The following is a 17203-nucleotide window of genomic DNA, read 5'->3' as shown; positions in this document are numbered from 1 at the left end:
TAAAGAGCCACATCTCGCGCAAATATTCCAAATTTAATTCTTCCGGAAATTGTATTGTGCAACCAAATTTTGAAAAACCATAATAAATTGCCTAAAGGGGTCAAGTACATGCAATTAAGCTGTCATAGCTTTTAAACTATTATTACAATTTTTGCGTTATAAATGTTCAAGAATGTAAAATTGCGAGGTAATCAAAAAGGGCATAAAAAGCGTTTGCGAGTAGTATTTAAGTTGGAAAGTATTTATTAGAACAGAACTATAGGAGATCTAGAGCAAAAATATTATGATTCACATCTTTTGCTATAGCAAACTAAGACTTTTTAAATATAGATAGATTTTGACAATTTAACACAATTTAATTTCCAAATATTGCGTGGATTTTAATTTATTTCATGTTTATTGCAGCAAAATAGATGCGAGCAGAGAACAGAGCTCGCAAAATCCCGCATTTTTCCAGAAACCCCCACTGCATCACGAGAACCTTTTTTATCGGGGATTTCTAAAATTTTGCGTTTTTTCAAAACACAGACGTGAATCAGAATAGGAGATAAATATATTTAATTTTTAGAGTCAAAATTTTAATTCAAAAGAATAAAATTGAGCAACTGATTACACATAAAATCTATTCAAATTTTTTAGGGTTTTTCACACTTTTTCATTGGCAAAAAACATGACCTTAATTGGTGGTCAAATTTGGAGACTCAACGAAAAATGCGGAAAGCCCCAAACCAATGATGCATTTTTGCGCATTGCAAAATTTGAAAACCCTGGACACAAGTGATTGCTTTCTTATTTGTGTCCATTTGAATTGAATCTTAAGAAATTTGAGAAAATACAATGGTACATATAATTCAATCGCGACTTGAAGAGGACAGAAATTGTAATCACAGGATGTTTGTAAAATCATTGCGCGGCAAGACAATACAAAATTTAGTCCTATTTTTAATGGATATTCAGTTTCAAATAGACAAACAATCAGCAACAATTTTCATCTGATTAACAGATTGTAAACAAATAAACAATCTTTCATATTCTTCAATAACACATTTAAGAAACTAGACCCAGTTTACTTTTTAACTCTTTGATTTTCTCATCCAAGCTTGCATAATACTTCATTTCAGCCAGGAGCTTCTTAGCCTTTTCCAGGTTTTTCTCAGCAAAGGCAGAGTCGATATTCCTGAAACATGAAAATTAAATCAGTTTATCAATATGAGGGTTGCAAAATTGCAACATGTCACCTGGTGTATTCGTCTAAAATCTTGGCATTAGACTCTGCCAGCTTCAAAATAGACTGGCTCGAGCTGGCTGCTTCAAGCTCTTCGTTGAGCTCCATTATTTGCATCAGAAAGGCTGGGTCCATCTGAATGGTGTCTTCCTCTATCGACATTCCTTCCAAACTCAGCAGGTAAAGGCCTCGATCCAGGGGCTTCAGCAGGGTTTTGTATGCTTGGTTGAGCAAGGCAGAATGGGTTTCAGAGTGCTGCAACTCATCCTGTGCAAAGAAATTCAGTAAAAAAATATAATTAACACATTTTGAAACCAATAAAATACCTGAGATTTGCTGCCAAATTTATCTGGGTGGACAAGGTTTTGCAGACTTCTGAATTTTTTGGTCAGTTCTGCCACCTTCAGGTCGAATTTCCTGTCGACGCCGAGCATCTGGAAATAGGTGGAGCTATGGTTGGGTTCTTGCAGAGCGCTGCACTTATTGCAGAAAAAGTTGTCCAGCGGCTTGTCAGCGCCGCATTTCCAGCACGCAATTTTCGACGCCTTGAACATGGCTCTGCTTTTGGCCACTGACGCCTGCACATCAGGCTTTAGCACTTTCGACGACAGCAGTGGCAGCAGAGGTGAAACTGCACTTCGACAGGATGGCCACAACAGCATGATGGAATATGCTACAAAACAGATTCAACTGTAAAAAATTCATAAATTTATTGGGGGGTTAAAAATAAAATTATAATTAAAATTTTACCAGGTTCAAATAATCTGTTAGTATAAAATTGAAATGTAATTCAGAGATAATTAATTAATAGAATGTGTGTCAGTAAGAATATGGTTATTAATTTTCGCTGGAATTCTAGGAATCCAGGGAATTGATGCGCACAAGAAAAATGCTGATTGATGTATGATATAGATCTGATTGTGAGATACAGATGTGAAGCATGATTATTTTCAACTTAAACGAATCCAAAAGCTTTCATTCTTATTATCAGCCCCAAAGAAAGCGCAGCGTGCAAAACTTTTCAAATCACTATTATGAATTATGACCGATTATGACAGTGTAAGATTTCATAATTATTATCAATATAACACAGCATTGCATGCAATTAATTAAAAAAAATTCGAATATATTTTTGGTATGACCCTCACCCTCACCGTTCTTCCCCGTAGCGTAGATATAATTGCTGAGTGAATACTGTCCTTTAACCTAGATGACCTAGCAGAGAAATAGATTCTAGATTAGATAGTTCTGTTCAATCACTGGTGAAAAATAATGATTCCGCCTCCACCGCGCAAATGAAAAAGAGGGCGGAGGGCGTACAATGTGGGCGTGGTAGTTTGTGTACTTTTCCACTCTCCACCTACACACTGAACACTCCACACGTGATCAATCATATGGGATGCAAGGATACATTTTACATTACACACATCACAGGCGGAGGTCAGAATCATATAAAGGTCAGACTGGGCCAGAACACAATGCTGCAGAGCAGATGAGCAGAAAAACAAAATGAACCAGATCCCACATAGCACAGCATTTTTGCGGTTTTCGCTTTCGTTCTTGTTGGCTTTTTCATTTTTGTTGGATATTATGTACATAAATAATAGTTCATAAAGAGATTTATATTGGCTGCTTTTAGGCTGATTTTTTAGATTTTTTTAACTAGCTATCTCTTTTGGCTCGATGTGCCTTAGTTTCTACTTCCACACGTTATCAGATTTGTTAATATTTATATGTTGGACTCACGGTCTCCGCTTAATTTACAACTTCCCGGTCTGATAGGAAGAAACAATATTTTGTTATTGCCCTATCCTACCGTGAAGTTGGTCGAAAAGGGTATCAGAATTGGTGATTATATTAAAAGTAGTGTTGTTTTCTTTTTTAATTTGTTCAATATCGTATTATACACTACATACTTCCACTCTATTTTAACTACTAAGTGCGATTTGATCTCTTTTTGATGATAAACTATTTATTTTGTATAATTTAAGCGTACAGGTGTTTAAATATCAAACGTAATATTTGTAATACAATTCTGCCGTCTCCTCAACCAGACTGATCATCTCTGCTCGAAATTCAGGGTTGCTGTCAAATTCCCTGATCGTGTCGCTGACTTCACTTCCGCCTTCAAGCATGGAGCTGATGTGTTCATCAGTCAAGGCCTCATCGCCCTCGGGGAATGTGCCTTTGACAAAAATCGAAGGACGCATGCACACGGCCATCATCAGGCCGAAAGCCCGGTTTCGGTCGAAATTCAAGTAAAACTGCTCCCAGTCCTGTTGCACCGGCACCTTGCGCCCTTTGCATTCCTCCACGAACGCGTTCCAGTAGGTCAGCAGCAGCCGCTTTTCGCTCTTCTTGCGCACATCGGCTGTGCAAACCATGTACATGAAGTACATGAGGTCGCGGTTGCCGGGCGCGTACCTGCAGATCTGGAAGTCAATTAGTTTGATGTCCAGCGGTTCTCCACTCTCGGGGTCGACCTTAAACATCATGTTGTTGGCCCAGCTGTCGCCGTGGCACACAACATTCAAGCCCGCCTTGTCCGGCTCGCAGATTGCCTTTAGCGCCAGGAAGAAGTCCTCGGACATGGTCCATCGAGAACTCCTGGCGTAGTACTCGTTGCCCTTGAAATAGTATTCTGTGATGGGCACCAGCGCCTTCTCTGCAGACTGACGCACGAATTTCCTCATCAGCTCGGCTCCTGAGGTGAACATCGTGTCTGACCTGAAGATGTCCGGAATCTTCTGCTTCCAGTCGACGCCCAAGGAGGCGCTGTGGAACTTGGCCAGGGTGCGCATGATCATGTCCTTGTGCTGCTCGGTCAGGAGGTTGTACTTGAGGTCGCCGATGCACCTGACCAGGGCAACGTAGCCGCTCTCCTTCAGGTCCTCCATGTAGATTATGCTGTTCTCCTCGTCAATCAGGTAGCAGGTGACCGCTGGAAGGTCAGGGCACCTTTCTCGCAGCAGCGGTGCGCAGAGCTTGAAAAAGCCGATCTCTTGCTCGAAGGCCTGCATTTCGTCCACCATCGACTGCTGGCTCTCGAGGATCGGTTTCCTCTTGACCACAAATCTGGAGGTCACGTCCTGCTGTCCCACTTTAGCATTGTACGTTACCCTGAGAATATTCGAGAGGAAACCCTGCACGCTGGTGGTAGCCTTTTCCACCTCGTAGTCCGCGACCTGAACCTCGGCTCCATGCATCTGCTGGGCCACAGCCAGCACCTCTTTGGCCGTTACGAAAGACCGCAAGTTTTCAGGCATTTTCGCAGAGAGAACAATGGTGCTCTTCGCTTGTGGTCCAGCAGTCAACAAGAACCCATAAAGCCCATCACTTGCTGTCGTGCCCTTGACTCATTATTTGCACGCAGGTCTTTATCAATTCTGGTCCGCGCTTCTTACTTAACACTGAACACGTCCTCATAACAATTCTGTTTATCTGTTAGACCCAATGAATTGCAGATTTTTCGGTCTGCTTCGTTTCAGACCAATCTTGAAATGGAATCTTTATTAATTAATACGGCAGTATAATCGTTAGTTCAGCTTGACCTCAAAAACAGGGATCCATAATTGAAATGATTTTGAATTACTTTCAATGTTGTCTTTATTACAAATTACACATCATTAATGGAATGAAGTTTTCATTATTCTTTCAGTCTACAGCGCAAACCGTTTCCCAGGTTCATAGCACATTATTCTCAAAACAGCAGCGAGTTTTTGTGTATTTTAAGGAACCGGTTTCTTTGGTTTTAATTCAAATTGTACTCCACCAAAGAGCTGTGAGAAAGAGCTTTTTACATGGTTAGTTTGGCTCTTCGATTACATGACGTATAAATCAGTCTATGGGTGGCTGAGTAAATTAAAAATTGCAAACGTAATTAAATTTAAGTGGAAAATAATAACTAAATGATTGAGTACCAACAAACAATTTATCGTGTTCTATATGCGATAGGTTGTATCCAGAATTTACTTTGCAAAAAAAAATCATTGAAATATTACAAAGCACGTTTCACTGCTTCGTGATGATTTTTTTAATTTTTTTATATAAAACAACTTCTCCATCTATTAATGATTCCAGAATATTTTAAAACAGTGGAAAGACAAGGTATATTTACACAAGGCTAGTACAAATGTTTAACGGTCAAGAATTTGACAGGATTGCAATATCTTCCTATTTGCTACTTGTTGGTATGTACTTCTCCAGCATGCACGGGCTAATTTTATGAATTATATGTTAAGTGTTCAAATAAAAGGACCTTAAATCATGCAAGGGTCTTTTTTCCTGAAATGGGCATCTCCATTTGAAGCTCCTCAATATCAGCAATGAAAATCAACCTTGATTATGCTTTCGCACATATTTTTGATTGGAGTGCACGTACGCAGTGCCATGGGCGATTTAAGGAACATCACTGACAACCTATCCAACTTGGGAGAGTTAAACAACAGCTTGAGCATACTGTTTTGAAGGACGATGTTGGTTTCATCGTCAGGTTTCTCGCACTGTATCAAGAAACCCAACGATTGTAATTGGGGCAGCTCGAATTGGTCCTCCATACGGTCCAACACATTGATCAGATCAGCAGTGATCGAGAACCTGACCAAGTTAGGGCTCAGCAACATCAAGCCGCAAATATCTTCAGGGGGTTGCATCTTCTCCTCGCCTACCAGGGTGGCACACTCCAGCGCGTTGAAGTAGGCTTGTTTCAATTCGTAGCTGGTCTCTTGCGCAAATTTGCTCTCGATGCTAATTTTCTTCAGGTTGTGACAGTTGAAGAAAAGCAGGCCCAGGTCTAAGCCGGACTCAGATTGGCGACAGTTTTTTATGGTTAGCTCAACCAGTTGATTCTGGTACTCAGAGAAGAATTTGTGGCATAGATGGACTGAACAATTCCTGAAGTAGATCTGCAAATCATTGACATTTCCGTAATTAAAATTTTTGAAAGAGCAGGTTTCAATATTGAAAATTAGAACCAATAAAAATGGTAGAGACTTACCTCTGATAATTGTTTAAAATCCATAAGCGGCATTGCAGTCTCTTGAGTGAACTCCTGGAATTTGTTGTCAATGTGAAGCACCTCTATCTCAGGAAGGATTGCGCCCAGTTCGCGGTGCTGGTCAGTGATGTCGACCAGACGGAGACCCCTCTGTCCCATCTGTCTCACCGGGTTTTGCCTGAAGTAGGCCCACAGTGCATAAGACGTATTGTTGTACTCCGTGTCATCAGTCAACACTATGTTAGCGTGCGGAATGTACTTGAAGAAGAGCACGGCGTAGCGCTCACTCAGGTTTTGTTGCCGAGAAGTTAAAGAGATCTCAACAATGTACTTAAGCTCCTGCAGCTTGGTTAGAGTCGAGAGTGTGGATATACCGTACTCAGTGACTTCACGGCAAAGCCTTATGTTGAGATGTCTGAAAGGAAAAAGGATATAAATTATGTTCACAGTAAAAAACAAACTGTATAGACGATGATTAAAAGATGGCAGATCCAACATCCAATTCCATTTTCATTTGAGTAAACAGAGAAGCAGACAATTCCGTTTATCAAACTCATTGAAGCCCTTCAAACTATTGTATCATATTATTATAACGTAGCCTTGCAATTTCCTACCTTTCCCCTAGGACATTATTTCTTTGATTTTGTATGCTGGTAAGCTATATTTTCTCTCGAGAAGTCAACACCAAATTGGTGTCTGTTCAATTTTAGGCATCCAAAAATGCTTCTTATCATCATCAACATCTCAGACAACCAAATGATATTTACTCAACATTTTTGTGTTTCTGAATGCGCAAAATATAACAGTTCTAAAAATTACAAATTAAATTTAATCGCCTCTGTCTTAAAGGCCATGTTTGCAGCTACATAAAAAAGTTATTCATTTGGCTGGTTTTTATGCGGAAATTGGCGAGTCCTGGCAAAAGCAATGCACACCCTTGAGCTTTCCTAATAAAGTTGTTCAACCTCACCCCAAGAAGAGAAACTTAATAAACTCACGTTAGATCAGTCATTCTTGAGATACTTCTCAGCTTGTAGTCATCAAACGCCATTGCCGTGAAAGTCAGAGACACAAGTCCCGTAAGATTCGGATGGTGGATCAGGTCTGCCGGGGAGGTTGGTCCCAGGTGAATGTACCTCAGATTGTGGCATTTTTCTCGAAGGCGCTGGTACACTGCGTCAACGTTCACCGCGTTCGGAGCAAGCAAGCCGTCAAAGTACTTTGTGTTCTCGTTCAGCAGACACATCAGGAAATCAAAGTAGACAGGTGAGTTCATCGCTGGCCTGTTTAGCAGCAGTTCCTTCAGCAGATCCATGTTCATTTCTGGCGCTGTAGAACGTGGCATTATAAGCTTTTGCTCTGAAGAAATCTGATTCTTTAACTTACACAGGACTGACTTGAAAAGATGCGGATAGTCACACAATCTTCCCTGATTTTCGAACACGTAACGAATCATCTTTCTTTTCAGAGACGGTTGCGGCTTTCCTTTGAAGAGAAATTTGCGTTTGTTTTTGAGCTCCGACCTCAGCTGGCTAATCTTTCCTTTGCAAAACGGAACACTGAAAGGAAATTGAGATCCAAAATTTCAAAAGAAAAATAAATGGACGAAATAATTACTCGATCAGGGTGTCTGGATGACCCGCAAACATGCGAGACCTGTGGCCGGCCACTGCAGCGTTCTGCTCAAAGGCCAGCATCACTTCATCCAAGACGGCTAGCTGCTGGTTAGGATTGGCAATGGCACGTTGTTGAATTATCTCTCCTCGACGCTCTAATCTTCTTACAAGCCTGTGTCTATTCATAGTAGTTGCTTAGTCTTTGTTCCTCTGTTCCAACCAATCTGTGAAACAATTTTCTTTCAAAATAATCCATTCATTGATTTAAAATTGTTGAGTATAATGTCTCTGGATTTTAGTATCTGACTGCATTTTAGGGAGTTGGTCAATTTTATCTTGAAAATTATTTTACAATGAATTTTGTTTCTCAATTAATATTAATTCAGTGGTGATCGATGACGTGATTGGAAAACACAAAATTAAGCGTAGTAAAGGATGCACGGCGTCAAACATTTTGTTATTTTGAGCCGTCCAAGTTGCGAAAGAGCATAAGCTGAAATCAATATAAATTGACACTACTAGACACTATTGCCCGATCAATGCCTAATATATTGCCAAAGTACAATAATAATTGCGAAAAAATAGTTTTCGCCCACCCATACTTCTACAATCATGGGATTCTCATAAGAACTGGCGAGGTGTGAAACCCGACAGAAACTGTAACCTTACCGTAACAATGTGTGTCTGTTGTTTATCATAAATGTAATATTGAAAAGCTACAGTTCTTGCCGACTTTACCGTTTACACACATCAAATCTGTTGCCCCTGCTATACTAATAACATTGAAAGGCGAAAACTGTAACTTTTCTATGTAACTATGGCAGACTCATCATTTTCGCCCAGCTCATACTTCTCGCTAGGATAGGGATTATGGAAAAGCTACAGTTGTTCTCGCCGACTTTACCGTTTACACGCATCAAATCTGTCGTACCTATATGTACTAATAACATAGAAAGGCGAAAACTGTAACTCGGCGAGAACTGTAACTTTTCCATAACATTGAATCTTCCCATCAGAGCGAGAAGAGTGAGTGAACGGAAAGTGCAGGAAAGTGAGAGTCCCCCATAATATTCAAAAGGTAAAGCGATGAGAATAATATGCTTTCTTGACTACATAAGTGTTTAATAAAATGCAGATGGGAAAGTCAAAATGTCCATGGTCCACTTCGCAGACAAATAGATAGAGGTTTACCAGTCCTGAATCAAGAAGATACCGGCTATGGCGAGTTTGGGCAAGCATCAGTGTCCGCAAGCATCACGGAACCTCCATTTCTGTGAAGACGCCGTAAACAAAGGAATGGAGTAGCTGGAATGTTACCGGTATGAGAAATGTGGCAGGTAAAATTTGTGGACATTTGAGTTAATACACAAGTAAAAGAATGTCGGTTTAAATCGCAAAAAGTAACCGGTATCAGTAAGCAGGTTATATTGAAGTCAGGGCTGCAGAGCCAGTACAGACAGAGCAGTAGCGAGTTGACTGATGAGTAATCGGTGCAACAGGTACAGATACGTGACTCACGAGAGGGCACTAGTGAGCATGAGCTAGGATGGAATGGAGAATGAAGTTCATGGAAAGGCGGGATCAAGCGGGATGATATGTTATGGGTATCAATTATTTTGATTATTTTATATTTTATCGTATTCGTATTATAAGAAATTCGCTTTTCTGTTGATATTTTCGATATTCTATCTGATTTTCATTGAATTAGGAAGATCTTATTTCATGATTTAGATTTAGCTTTAAAAATAAACAAGTTGTTTTATAATTATTATTTATTTAATATGATTTTCAATGAAACTTGATCCGTCATCTTCGTCATTCACTGATTCACTTCCGAGTTCGATGCATAATACACGCTTTAATTGATTCAGGAAAGGTGCGTGTACAAGTAAGTTAGCAAAAAAAGTGCTTTAGGCCGCTTTAGGCATACTGTGCTCCACTCCAAATTTAACATTTTCATAAATTTTACCTATTTTACTAATATTATTTACGTTATTCACTATGCATGCCATCCTCAAATTTCTTTTTCGATATTTCAAACAGCTGAAAGCGACTGAAAGTATATATAAAGTATAAGAAGTGCGTCTTTTATTGAAACAAAACAGTAACTAACTGCATCGTCCACTTTACAAACGTTATTAGTATTACAATTTTAATCAGACAAAGTTGACAGAACCCTGCAAAAAAAACAAAATACGCAAAATAAAAAGTAATATACCAAAAGAGAAGCATGAATTTTATATTATTAGTTTATAATATTTGAGTATTATAGATAAATATTTTCTATAAATTTCACATGTTCGCCAAACCACGCATCTATGATTTTTATATATATAGTTGATTTAATTTATTAAATATTCATCTTTCGACTTGCGCGTCTTACAAATATTTAATATTTGACAATTAACAGGATCACATTTTATTTGATAATATAGAGGGTTGGGAAGTTAATACGATCTAATATATTTCTGTGCGCGAAAAATACAGACTTTAAATTCATTATTAAATTATATTGAGCCAGACTTTTAACTATGAAAAATCCGAAAAATCTGATGGACTATTTGTATGACACGTTAAATTTGAATCCTAAATCCGTCCAGAATCCAATAATCTAAAATAATCCTCATCGACCCCTATTAAAAAATGAAATTTTAGTTTTTTAGCTCAGCAATAATATGCAATTCCTGAAATCGTGATTTTTTTGGAATGAAAAGTGCTTGAAACTTTAAAAATTCTTAAGCCTTCGGAAAAAAGCTTTTTTTGTCAGAAACCTCTTAAAATCTGCAACCCTATCGTGCTATATTTTGGAGCATTATTATTCCGATTTCAAATGCCGCTGTTTGTGGTCGCGGTAGATTTGAGCCGCCTCCTCGATGACTTGAACCATCTCTTTGTGGAAGGTGGGGTTGTTCTCAAACTGCCGAATGATATCCTCCTGGTCGTACCGTCCCTCGACCATGTTAGTGATCTGCTCCTCGGTCAGTTCCTCCTCGCCGACCGGCACGGCTCCCTCGATGTAAATAGCGGGGCGCATGGTGGCTGCCACCATCAGACCAAAGGGCCGTATGCGGTCGTAGTCGGCGTAGAACTCGTCCCAGGTCTGTCCCGGCCCCTCAGGGCACGCATCGCTCAAGGCTTGCCAGTAGGTCTGCAGAAGCTCCTTCTCGTGCTGCTTGCGGAATTCGGCTGTGCACACCATGTAGATGCAGTAGACGAGGTCTCGGTTGCCCGGTGCGTATCGCGAGATCTGGAAGTCGATCAGCTTCACCTGCAGGCAGGGTTCGCAAAATATAATTTAAAATTCAAACGAAAATTTGCAGAGGTGATTTTTGCATTGCGAGAAAAAAACCGGAAATCGCAGCTTGTTCCTTTGGATTTTTGTCTAATTCAACAAAAACACCTTTAACGGTTTTTATCAGCGGAGGCCAGATTCGTGCGACGCGCAGATATGGCGTCCGGTGGAGTATGGCGCGAAAAAATGGTCATGTGAAAATGCGAGAAAAGAAGCAAGTTTTGGTCAATATTTGGATCGTAAAAACAAACTCTTGACACTCGTACGGCAATCCAAAGAGAACTTCTTGTTTCCCACATTCAGACGCCATCTTGCATCTGCGCAGTGGGAACCAATTTTATCGCACATCTGGCCCCCGCTGGTTTTTATATTTTATATAGTTATTTTTGGCATTTCTCATATAATATAGTGTTAAGTTTTGTGATTTGCGTTTCAAAACGCTTCTATATATCTTTCTAATTTTCTGAAAATTTGTTGTATAGTTGCAAGGATATTTAGATTATTTAGCCAATTTATACAGTTTCGATAATTTCTAAGAGTCTTAAAGCGCATTTTAGTATTGTTTGAATGACTTAAAATTGCATGATTATGCTTATTTGATCCCGTAACTATTGTAAAAGTTAAGAAAGATCTGTTGACCGCCGTCACAGCTTTATAATTGTAAACGCGCATAAAAAAAACATAAACTAGAATTGCATTTTTTTCATTATATCCGCAGTTTTTCAATGTATATATTGTTTCAACAGAAAAAAATAGTTAAGTGCTCTCAAGATTTTATCCATCGATCCGCACATTTGGTCGAAGTTTAATTTCAAATTTAACAGAGGTTTGCTAAGTATTTTCACATTAAATTTAAACGGTTGACGTTACTTTGATTATATGTTGGATTATGTGAATGCCACATTTCATGAACTGAAAATCCAAAGGAAAATTGGGATATACGGTGTGGTTGCAAAAAAATCACCAGAAACTCGCTACCGCGTGCATTATTCTTATAGCATTAAAAACGTGTAGTTTTCTGTCAAAAGCCTAACCTGGAGCGGGTCTCCACTCTCAGGGTCCAGCTTGAACATCATGTTGTTGGCCCAGCTATCACCGTGGCACAGCACATTGACTGCTGCGTTGGTGGTGTCGTGCTTGCAGATAGCGGTCACGGTGCGGTAGAAGTCGTCGCTTGCAATCCACTCGACGGCCTCGAGCGTGGCCGCGTCGTTCTGGAAGTGGTGGCGCGCGATCGGCCGCAGGATTGACCTGACGCCCTGCTCGATGCAGTTGCGCATTACGGCGCCGTCATTTTTCTCAAAGAAGATGTCCTCGGTGAAGATGTGCGGGAAGCGCTGGAGCCAGTTGACGCCGACGGAGGCGGCGTGGAACGCGGCCAGGGTGCGCATCGCCACCTCCAGGTGCGGCATCTGCAGCACGGTGTCCTTTAGATCGACAATGTTGCGCACCAGCGACGTGAAGCCGCTCTCCTTGAGGTCCTCCATGTAGATGACGCTGCGGGCCGCGTCGGCCAGGTAGCATCGCACCACTGGCAGGTCGGGACGCCGCGCCAGCAGCAGCGGCAGACACTGCTCCAGCACGCCGATCTCGTGCTCGAACACGCCGAACTCCTCGGTCATCTTCTGCTGCGCCTCCAGCACCGGCTGCCGCTTCACGATGAACTTTGACTCAACTTCCTGCTGCCCAACCTTCACCCTGACGCTTACCCTGAGGATGTTGGAGAGGAAGCCCTGCACAGTGGCCGTGCCTTTCTCCACCGCGTAATCGAGCAGCTCGGCGTCTGGCCCGTGCATGATTTTGGCGACCGCGGCCGCCTCCTCGAACGTCACCAATGTTATCTCGCTCGGCGTGCTCATCGGGAGAATTGGTGCGAGACACTGACTATTAAACAACTCTGCCAAAGGCCGAATGTATTATTTACTCCAGCATCAGTCCCCTCCGCACTCCATCAGCGGCTTCCTCCGCCGTTTTTTTGCGCGCTTGCATGAGAGAGCGTTATTTCGCAGACTACCACAAAAGGAGCTTCACCTTTCGATGGCTCTTCAGTCTTTGTTACAATGTATAGTGCTATTTTTAGATTTTTTCGAGAAGAGTTTCTGCCATTCAAGATGATGTAAAAATAACAAATGCTTTCGTATTTTGGGCCTCGAAGGAAAATTACCTTAGAAAAAAAATTGTATCTTGCAATTTTAATTAAGGAATAACTATGATTTAAGATGTTTGTTTGATAAAATTGTTTTAACAGGTATTTCAAGTCTAAAAATTTATCAGAAATATTCAGAATTGTTTGTTACCTGAATAAAAATAATACGTAATATAGGATTGTTTTGCTGCTATACAATTTAGTCAAAACTACGCAGTTTTTCATAACGATGCCCTTGAATGATGAACAGTTTTGTTTTTGAAAATCTAAAAACTGGATGCAATGAAAGGCGTGCCTTGTGAACCCACGTGTTTGTGAAAAACCTGATTTCCAGCTCTGGCGGGACTCTAAATTAATATACATTTTTTGTCTTAGTTTCTTATATTTTTAAATCAATATTCATTGCTAGAGTAATTTGGAATTACCAAGTTCTAAAATCGAGCTGCACATATTCCTGAATAAGTTTAAGTGCAAACAGCCGTTATGCAAAAAATACCAACTGTAGTTGTGTTGCTTGTTATGTGGACTTAATAAGATAATAATGCGAACTGAAGTCAAGGGCACGCAACGCAGAGCGCCGATGATGGAGGAGGAGGGGACCGCGAAATGCTCGATCTTGTTGCTGCGCTTTCTTATTTTCCTCTCGCATTGGGTTGTGTGGCCAGCACACGAGAAAAAACATTGACGACTAATCCTCTTCACCACGAGTGCTGCAGCTGCAGGGCTTTATCTGTGAAAATTCTCAGGGTCGGATCAGGGTGAAGGTCACCTCACATTTGTACACCGCCTTGGCATCATTAATTATATGATTTTATAAGCACACGTGTCGCGCTTTTGTGATGCAATTTCCTCAATGCATTGAAGCAGGCACTAGCAGGATGTAAAATTATATACGTGTAAGTGTTGAGGTAAAGAGAAAAAAATAGGAATTTTTTATATTTTATTGCTCTGGGATCGGAATCAATAAGAAGTGAAATTTTTCCCCTTCCAAACAGCATTTTGAATTTGTTGAAAATCTGGAAATTCTCTTGACAGTTGCGGTTAATTATGGGTTTAGAAAAAACGATGAAAAGCCGTGGAAGCTAATATGCCACCCGCACTGAAGTAGTGCTTTGCGGCGCAGTATATCCCTCTATGTAAGGCGTACGTATAAGCTCACGAATTTCCCGTAAACGCCCGTAAATTAAGTCCGCTTGTGAATGGGAATAAAAATTATAACTAGCAGCATAAAGACGATCACGATTTATTATTATATAAATGCTGAAGCATTACTATGCGTGAATATAGCAAATCCAATTAATAATAAATAAATGTACTGTCAATGCCTCTTTCTGCTTTGCGGGGGAAAGGGTACAATTATTTAAATATGCCACATATACGGTTATAAATATTGTAGAAATTATATGATATATCGTGTATCAGTTTTCATTCTTAAAAATTAATTACGAGAGATCAAAACAAAAATGTGAGTTTATCTCGGTTTTCTTAACAAAATATTTTATCAACATTTGCATTTAAGTTCTTCGCAAATTTTAGACGACAGCAGCAAAAAATATGTAGAAGTGCGCGCAGTTTTCAAAAATATGATTCATCAGCATTGTTTTAAAGCGTTAATAAGATAGAGAATGTTGCTGAATGAAGTGAAAATAATTTACAGAAAAATAAGACAACTGTGAACTTTTTATTCCGCATCGCTACGTTGCACTCTTCATTATATTCTTTTGTCAAAAGTTGTGTGAAGCAGTATTGAGGCTACAATGAAAACTACTTTGGTGCTTTTGGTGACCGCTGCCGTTCTGTCTTATTTTCAGGTGAGTAATAGAAAAGCTAATTTATCATTGTTCGATAAACTCTTTTTCCAGTTGACTTTGGCTGAACAGCCTCACGGGGAGAATTCAGACATGATCCTGAGGAAAAAGCAAGGAGTTGACCTTCTTGACCACAAAGTTAGAAGATCTGTCGCACTGTTTTAAATTATTTTGTATTTGAATGTTTTCTGTCAAAACTAGAAGCTGTTGGACGTGATTCATATATTGGCCAGAACGAACAGCAGGCTGATCAATGCGGCGATGCATGCTGCAAATGATGAGAGCGGTTCTGATAAAGAATCAAAAGTTGATAACTGGATGAAGTGCGAGCAGGAACTGAAGGAAGAGGAAAATTTGAACGAGCAAAGTAAGGTTGCAAACGTCAACAAACTAGTCAAAATTTCTATTTGAGAAAAATTCCAAACAATTATATTGCTGGTATAACCATAAAATAATCCATTTGGGATGGAAATAAAGGTATTTTTGACACGCTTTAACTCTGATTGGTTTAAATTTTTCGTCAGCAAAACAAACTAAATATTTCAGAAATTGTACAAATTTAATCATGGATCTGAACTGATTTATAAGGTCTATTTTCCCACAAGGGTCAGGTAGGAGGATAGAATTTCTTCTCCCTGCTCAATATTCCTTGTAGCCACCAGGGCGACGATCCTGTTTGGCAACCCTCTGCCTCCACTGTAATTAACGTAGGGCATCATGGACCGCGTTTCATGGCTTAAGCCCTCAGACAGCTCTACCTCTTGATAAGCCACATTGCTGGGGTAATCTGCAATTTATGGGAATTTTTCTTAATTCCTTGAATTAAGTTAAACAAATTAATTTTCCTTTTAGTTTCAAGCCTCCTAAATAATTTTTATGAATATATTATGCTACCTTTAGTGTGATTGTTGACATACTGGCCCACATTTAAAGGGTTAATAGGGTTCTTGGTCAGCCACGAAATGTCAGCCACTTCTCTCGGGCCCATTCTGTCACGTCCAGCACAGGATCTATAATATACGTAAATGGTCTATTATAACCTATCCAGCATCAATTAAATTCACACTTACTTAAAAACCAGTCTAGACAGTCCCCAGTCTTTTCCATCAATGTGAGTGCCATCCAGACACCGAAAAATGAACGGATTGTTTATGGAAGCCAGCAGAATTGGTTCAAACGACCTGTAGATGGTTCCTGCAGGAGTTTGCAATTAGTTCTAAAATGATAATTGATCGAAATTCAGCAGTACCAGGATACAGTGCCACTACCTGGCCTTTACGGACTCGGCCTCTGTTCACAAAGACTCCTGTGCCGCCACCAGGTATAAGACTTGGACCTCTTTCAATGGAAAAACCAAGCTTCAAAAACATAATCTGAAAATGTTCTTGGAATTACAACTTCAGTTAATATTTTTGTTAAATTTAAAAATCATAGAACTATCATACAATAATTAATTTAAGTGCCATTATATTTTCGCTCACTTTTCTGCTCTTTTCGCTGTAAGTTGCAATGCTGTCTTCAGGTTTCTTTGGCCTGACAAGAAAAGGGACCACTTTTGAAAGTTGCGTCAAAACTTTGCTAGAAGAAATCAAAGGGTCAGCCGCCGCAGAGGGAACAATCCGAGCGTTGTCTTTCATTCTGCATGATAAAAGAAACAAAATTAAGTTGTGTGGTTAATAGTTTGAACAGTTTCAACAGGTGTTATTAACTTACAAAATATTGAAGGGAGAGAAAGAGAAATTAATTTATTTTAATTCAAAAATAAAAAATGGCAATTACATAAAATATTACAACATAATATTGTGTCATAATTTTGCTTTGCAATGAAAATAGTACAGTAAATTTTTTAACGTACTAACTTGTGATGCAGATTGATTGCCACCCACGGAACAAAGCGAAATTTGTAGTTTTTCCATTTGCTGCTCAGGAATTTTGTAATCTTGTCCACGACCATTCTCTTAAGGTTTCTTCAGGCTTAAGTTAGGTGTTAGGTTCCATTAGGTCCTTGTGATAGGAGGACCTTTGTCGGACCGGCTCTTGCACTGCTACAGCTGTTCCTCTATTTTTATTTTTCATTGGAACCTCGAGCATCGCGAAAAACGCACTCAGTTGATAGTCGC

The 17203-nt window shown here is 39.8% G+C and overlaps 6 protein-coding genes across 7 annotated transcripts; 1 reads left to right on the top strand and 5 right to left on the bottom strand.

Moving 5' to 3' along the window:
• Positions 1–533: 533 nt before the first annotated feature.
• Hsc20 (iron-sulfur cluster co-chaperone protein HscB-like protein, mitochondrial) lies at positions 534–1898 on the bottom strand. Its single transcript, XM_065495126.1, has 3 exons — positions 1552–1898; positions 1239–1492; positions 534–1177 (listed from the first exon to the last, which is right to left on the bottom strand). Exons 1-3 carry the CDS (start codon positions 1885–1887, stop codon positions 1048–1050), a joined length of 720 nt encoding a protein of 239 aa, XP_065351198.1. The 5' UTR covers positions 1888–1898; the 3' UTR covers positions 534–1047.
• A 1283-nt stretch (positions 1899–3181) lies between these two features.
• Positions 3182–4562, bottom strand: LOC135945849 (uncharacterized). Its single transcript, XM_065493760.1, has one exon. The coding sequence runs from the start codon at positions 4489–4491 to the stop codon at positions 3235–3237; it is 1257 nt and encodes a 418-aa protein (XP_065349832.1). The 5' UTR covers positions 4492–4562; the 3' UTR covers positions 3182–3234.
• A 251-nt stretch (positions 4563–4813) lies between these two features.
• LOC135945847 (uncharacterized) lies at positions 4814–9173 on the bottom strand. The gene is made up of 6 exons (XM_065493758.1): positions 9029–9173; positions 7839–8061; positions 7608–7780; positions 7220–7550; positions 6222–6636; positions 4814–6129 (listed from the first exon to the last, which is right to left on the bottom strand). The coding sequence occupies exons 2-6, from the start codon at positions 8021–8023 to the stop codon at positions 5545–5547; spliced, it is 1689 nt and encodes a 562-aa protein (XP_065349830.1). The 5' UTR covers positions 8024–8061; positions 9029–9173; the 3' UTR covers positions 4814–5544.
• Positions 9174–9906: 733 nt separating this feature from the next.
• On the bottom strand, positions 9907–13197 carry LOC135945848 (uncharacterized). The gene is made up of 2 exons (XM_065493759.1): positions 12164–13197; positions 9907–11105 (listed from the first exon to the last, which is right to left on the bottom strand). The coding sequence occupies exons 1-2, from the start codon at positions 12986–12988 to the stop codon at positions 10653–10655; spliced, it is 1278 nt and encodes a 425-aa protein (XP_065349831.1). The 5' UTR covers positions 12989–13197; the 3' UTR covers positions 9907–10652.
• A 1378-nt stretch (positions 13198–14575) lies between these two features.
• Positions 14576–15539, top strand: LOC135946826 (uncharacterized). The gene is made up of 3 exons (XM_065495242.1): positions 14576–15086; positions 15138–15221; positions 15285–15539. The coding sequence occupies exons 1-3, from the start codon at positions 15033–15035 to the stop codon at positions 15492–15494; spliced, it is 348 nt and encodes a 115-aa protein (XP_065351314.1). The 5' UTR covers positions 14576–15032; the 3' UTR covers positions 15495–15539.
• Positions 15540–15621: 82 nt separating this feature from the next.
• Positions 15622–17155, bottom strand: LOC135946825 (SET domain-containing protein 9-like). 2 transcript variants are annotated; one of them, XM_065495240.1, is made up of 6 exons: positions 16943–17155; positions 16565–16721; positions 16333–16456; positions 16154–16277; positions 15978–16093; positions 15622–15870 (listed from the first exon to the last, which is right to left on the bottom strand). In XM_065495240.1, exons 1-6 carry the CDS (start codon positions 17035–17037, stop codon positions 15674–15676), a joined length of 813 nt encoding a protein of 270 aa, XP_065351312.1. In that variant the 5' UTR covers positions 17038–17155; the 3' UTR covers positions 15622–15673. The 2 variants fall into 2 exon arrangements, with proteins under 2 accessions (XP_065351312.1, XP_065351313.1); XM_065495241.1 differs by having other exon boundaries at positions 16939–17094.
• Positions 17156–17203: the final 48 nt, after the last annotated feature.

Source organism: Cloeon dipterum, chromosome X, assembly GCF_949628265.1.
Source record: "Cloeon dipterum chromosome X, ieCloDipt1.1, whole genome shotgun sequence".
NCBI classification, from domain to species: Eukaryota; Metazoa; Arthropoda; class Insecta; order Ephemeroptera; family Baetidae; genus Cloeon; species Cloeon dipterum.
Note: the sequence above shows the minus strand (reverse complement) of the source record. Positions and strands in the feature narration are given on the sequence as shown.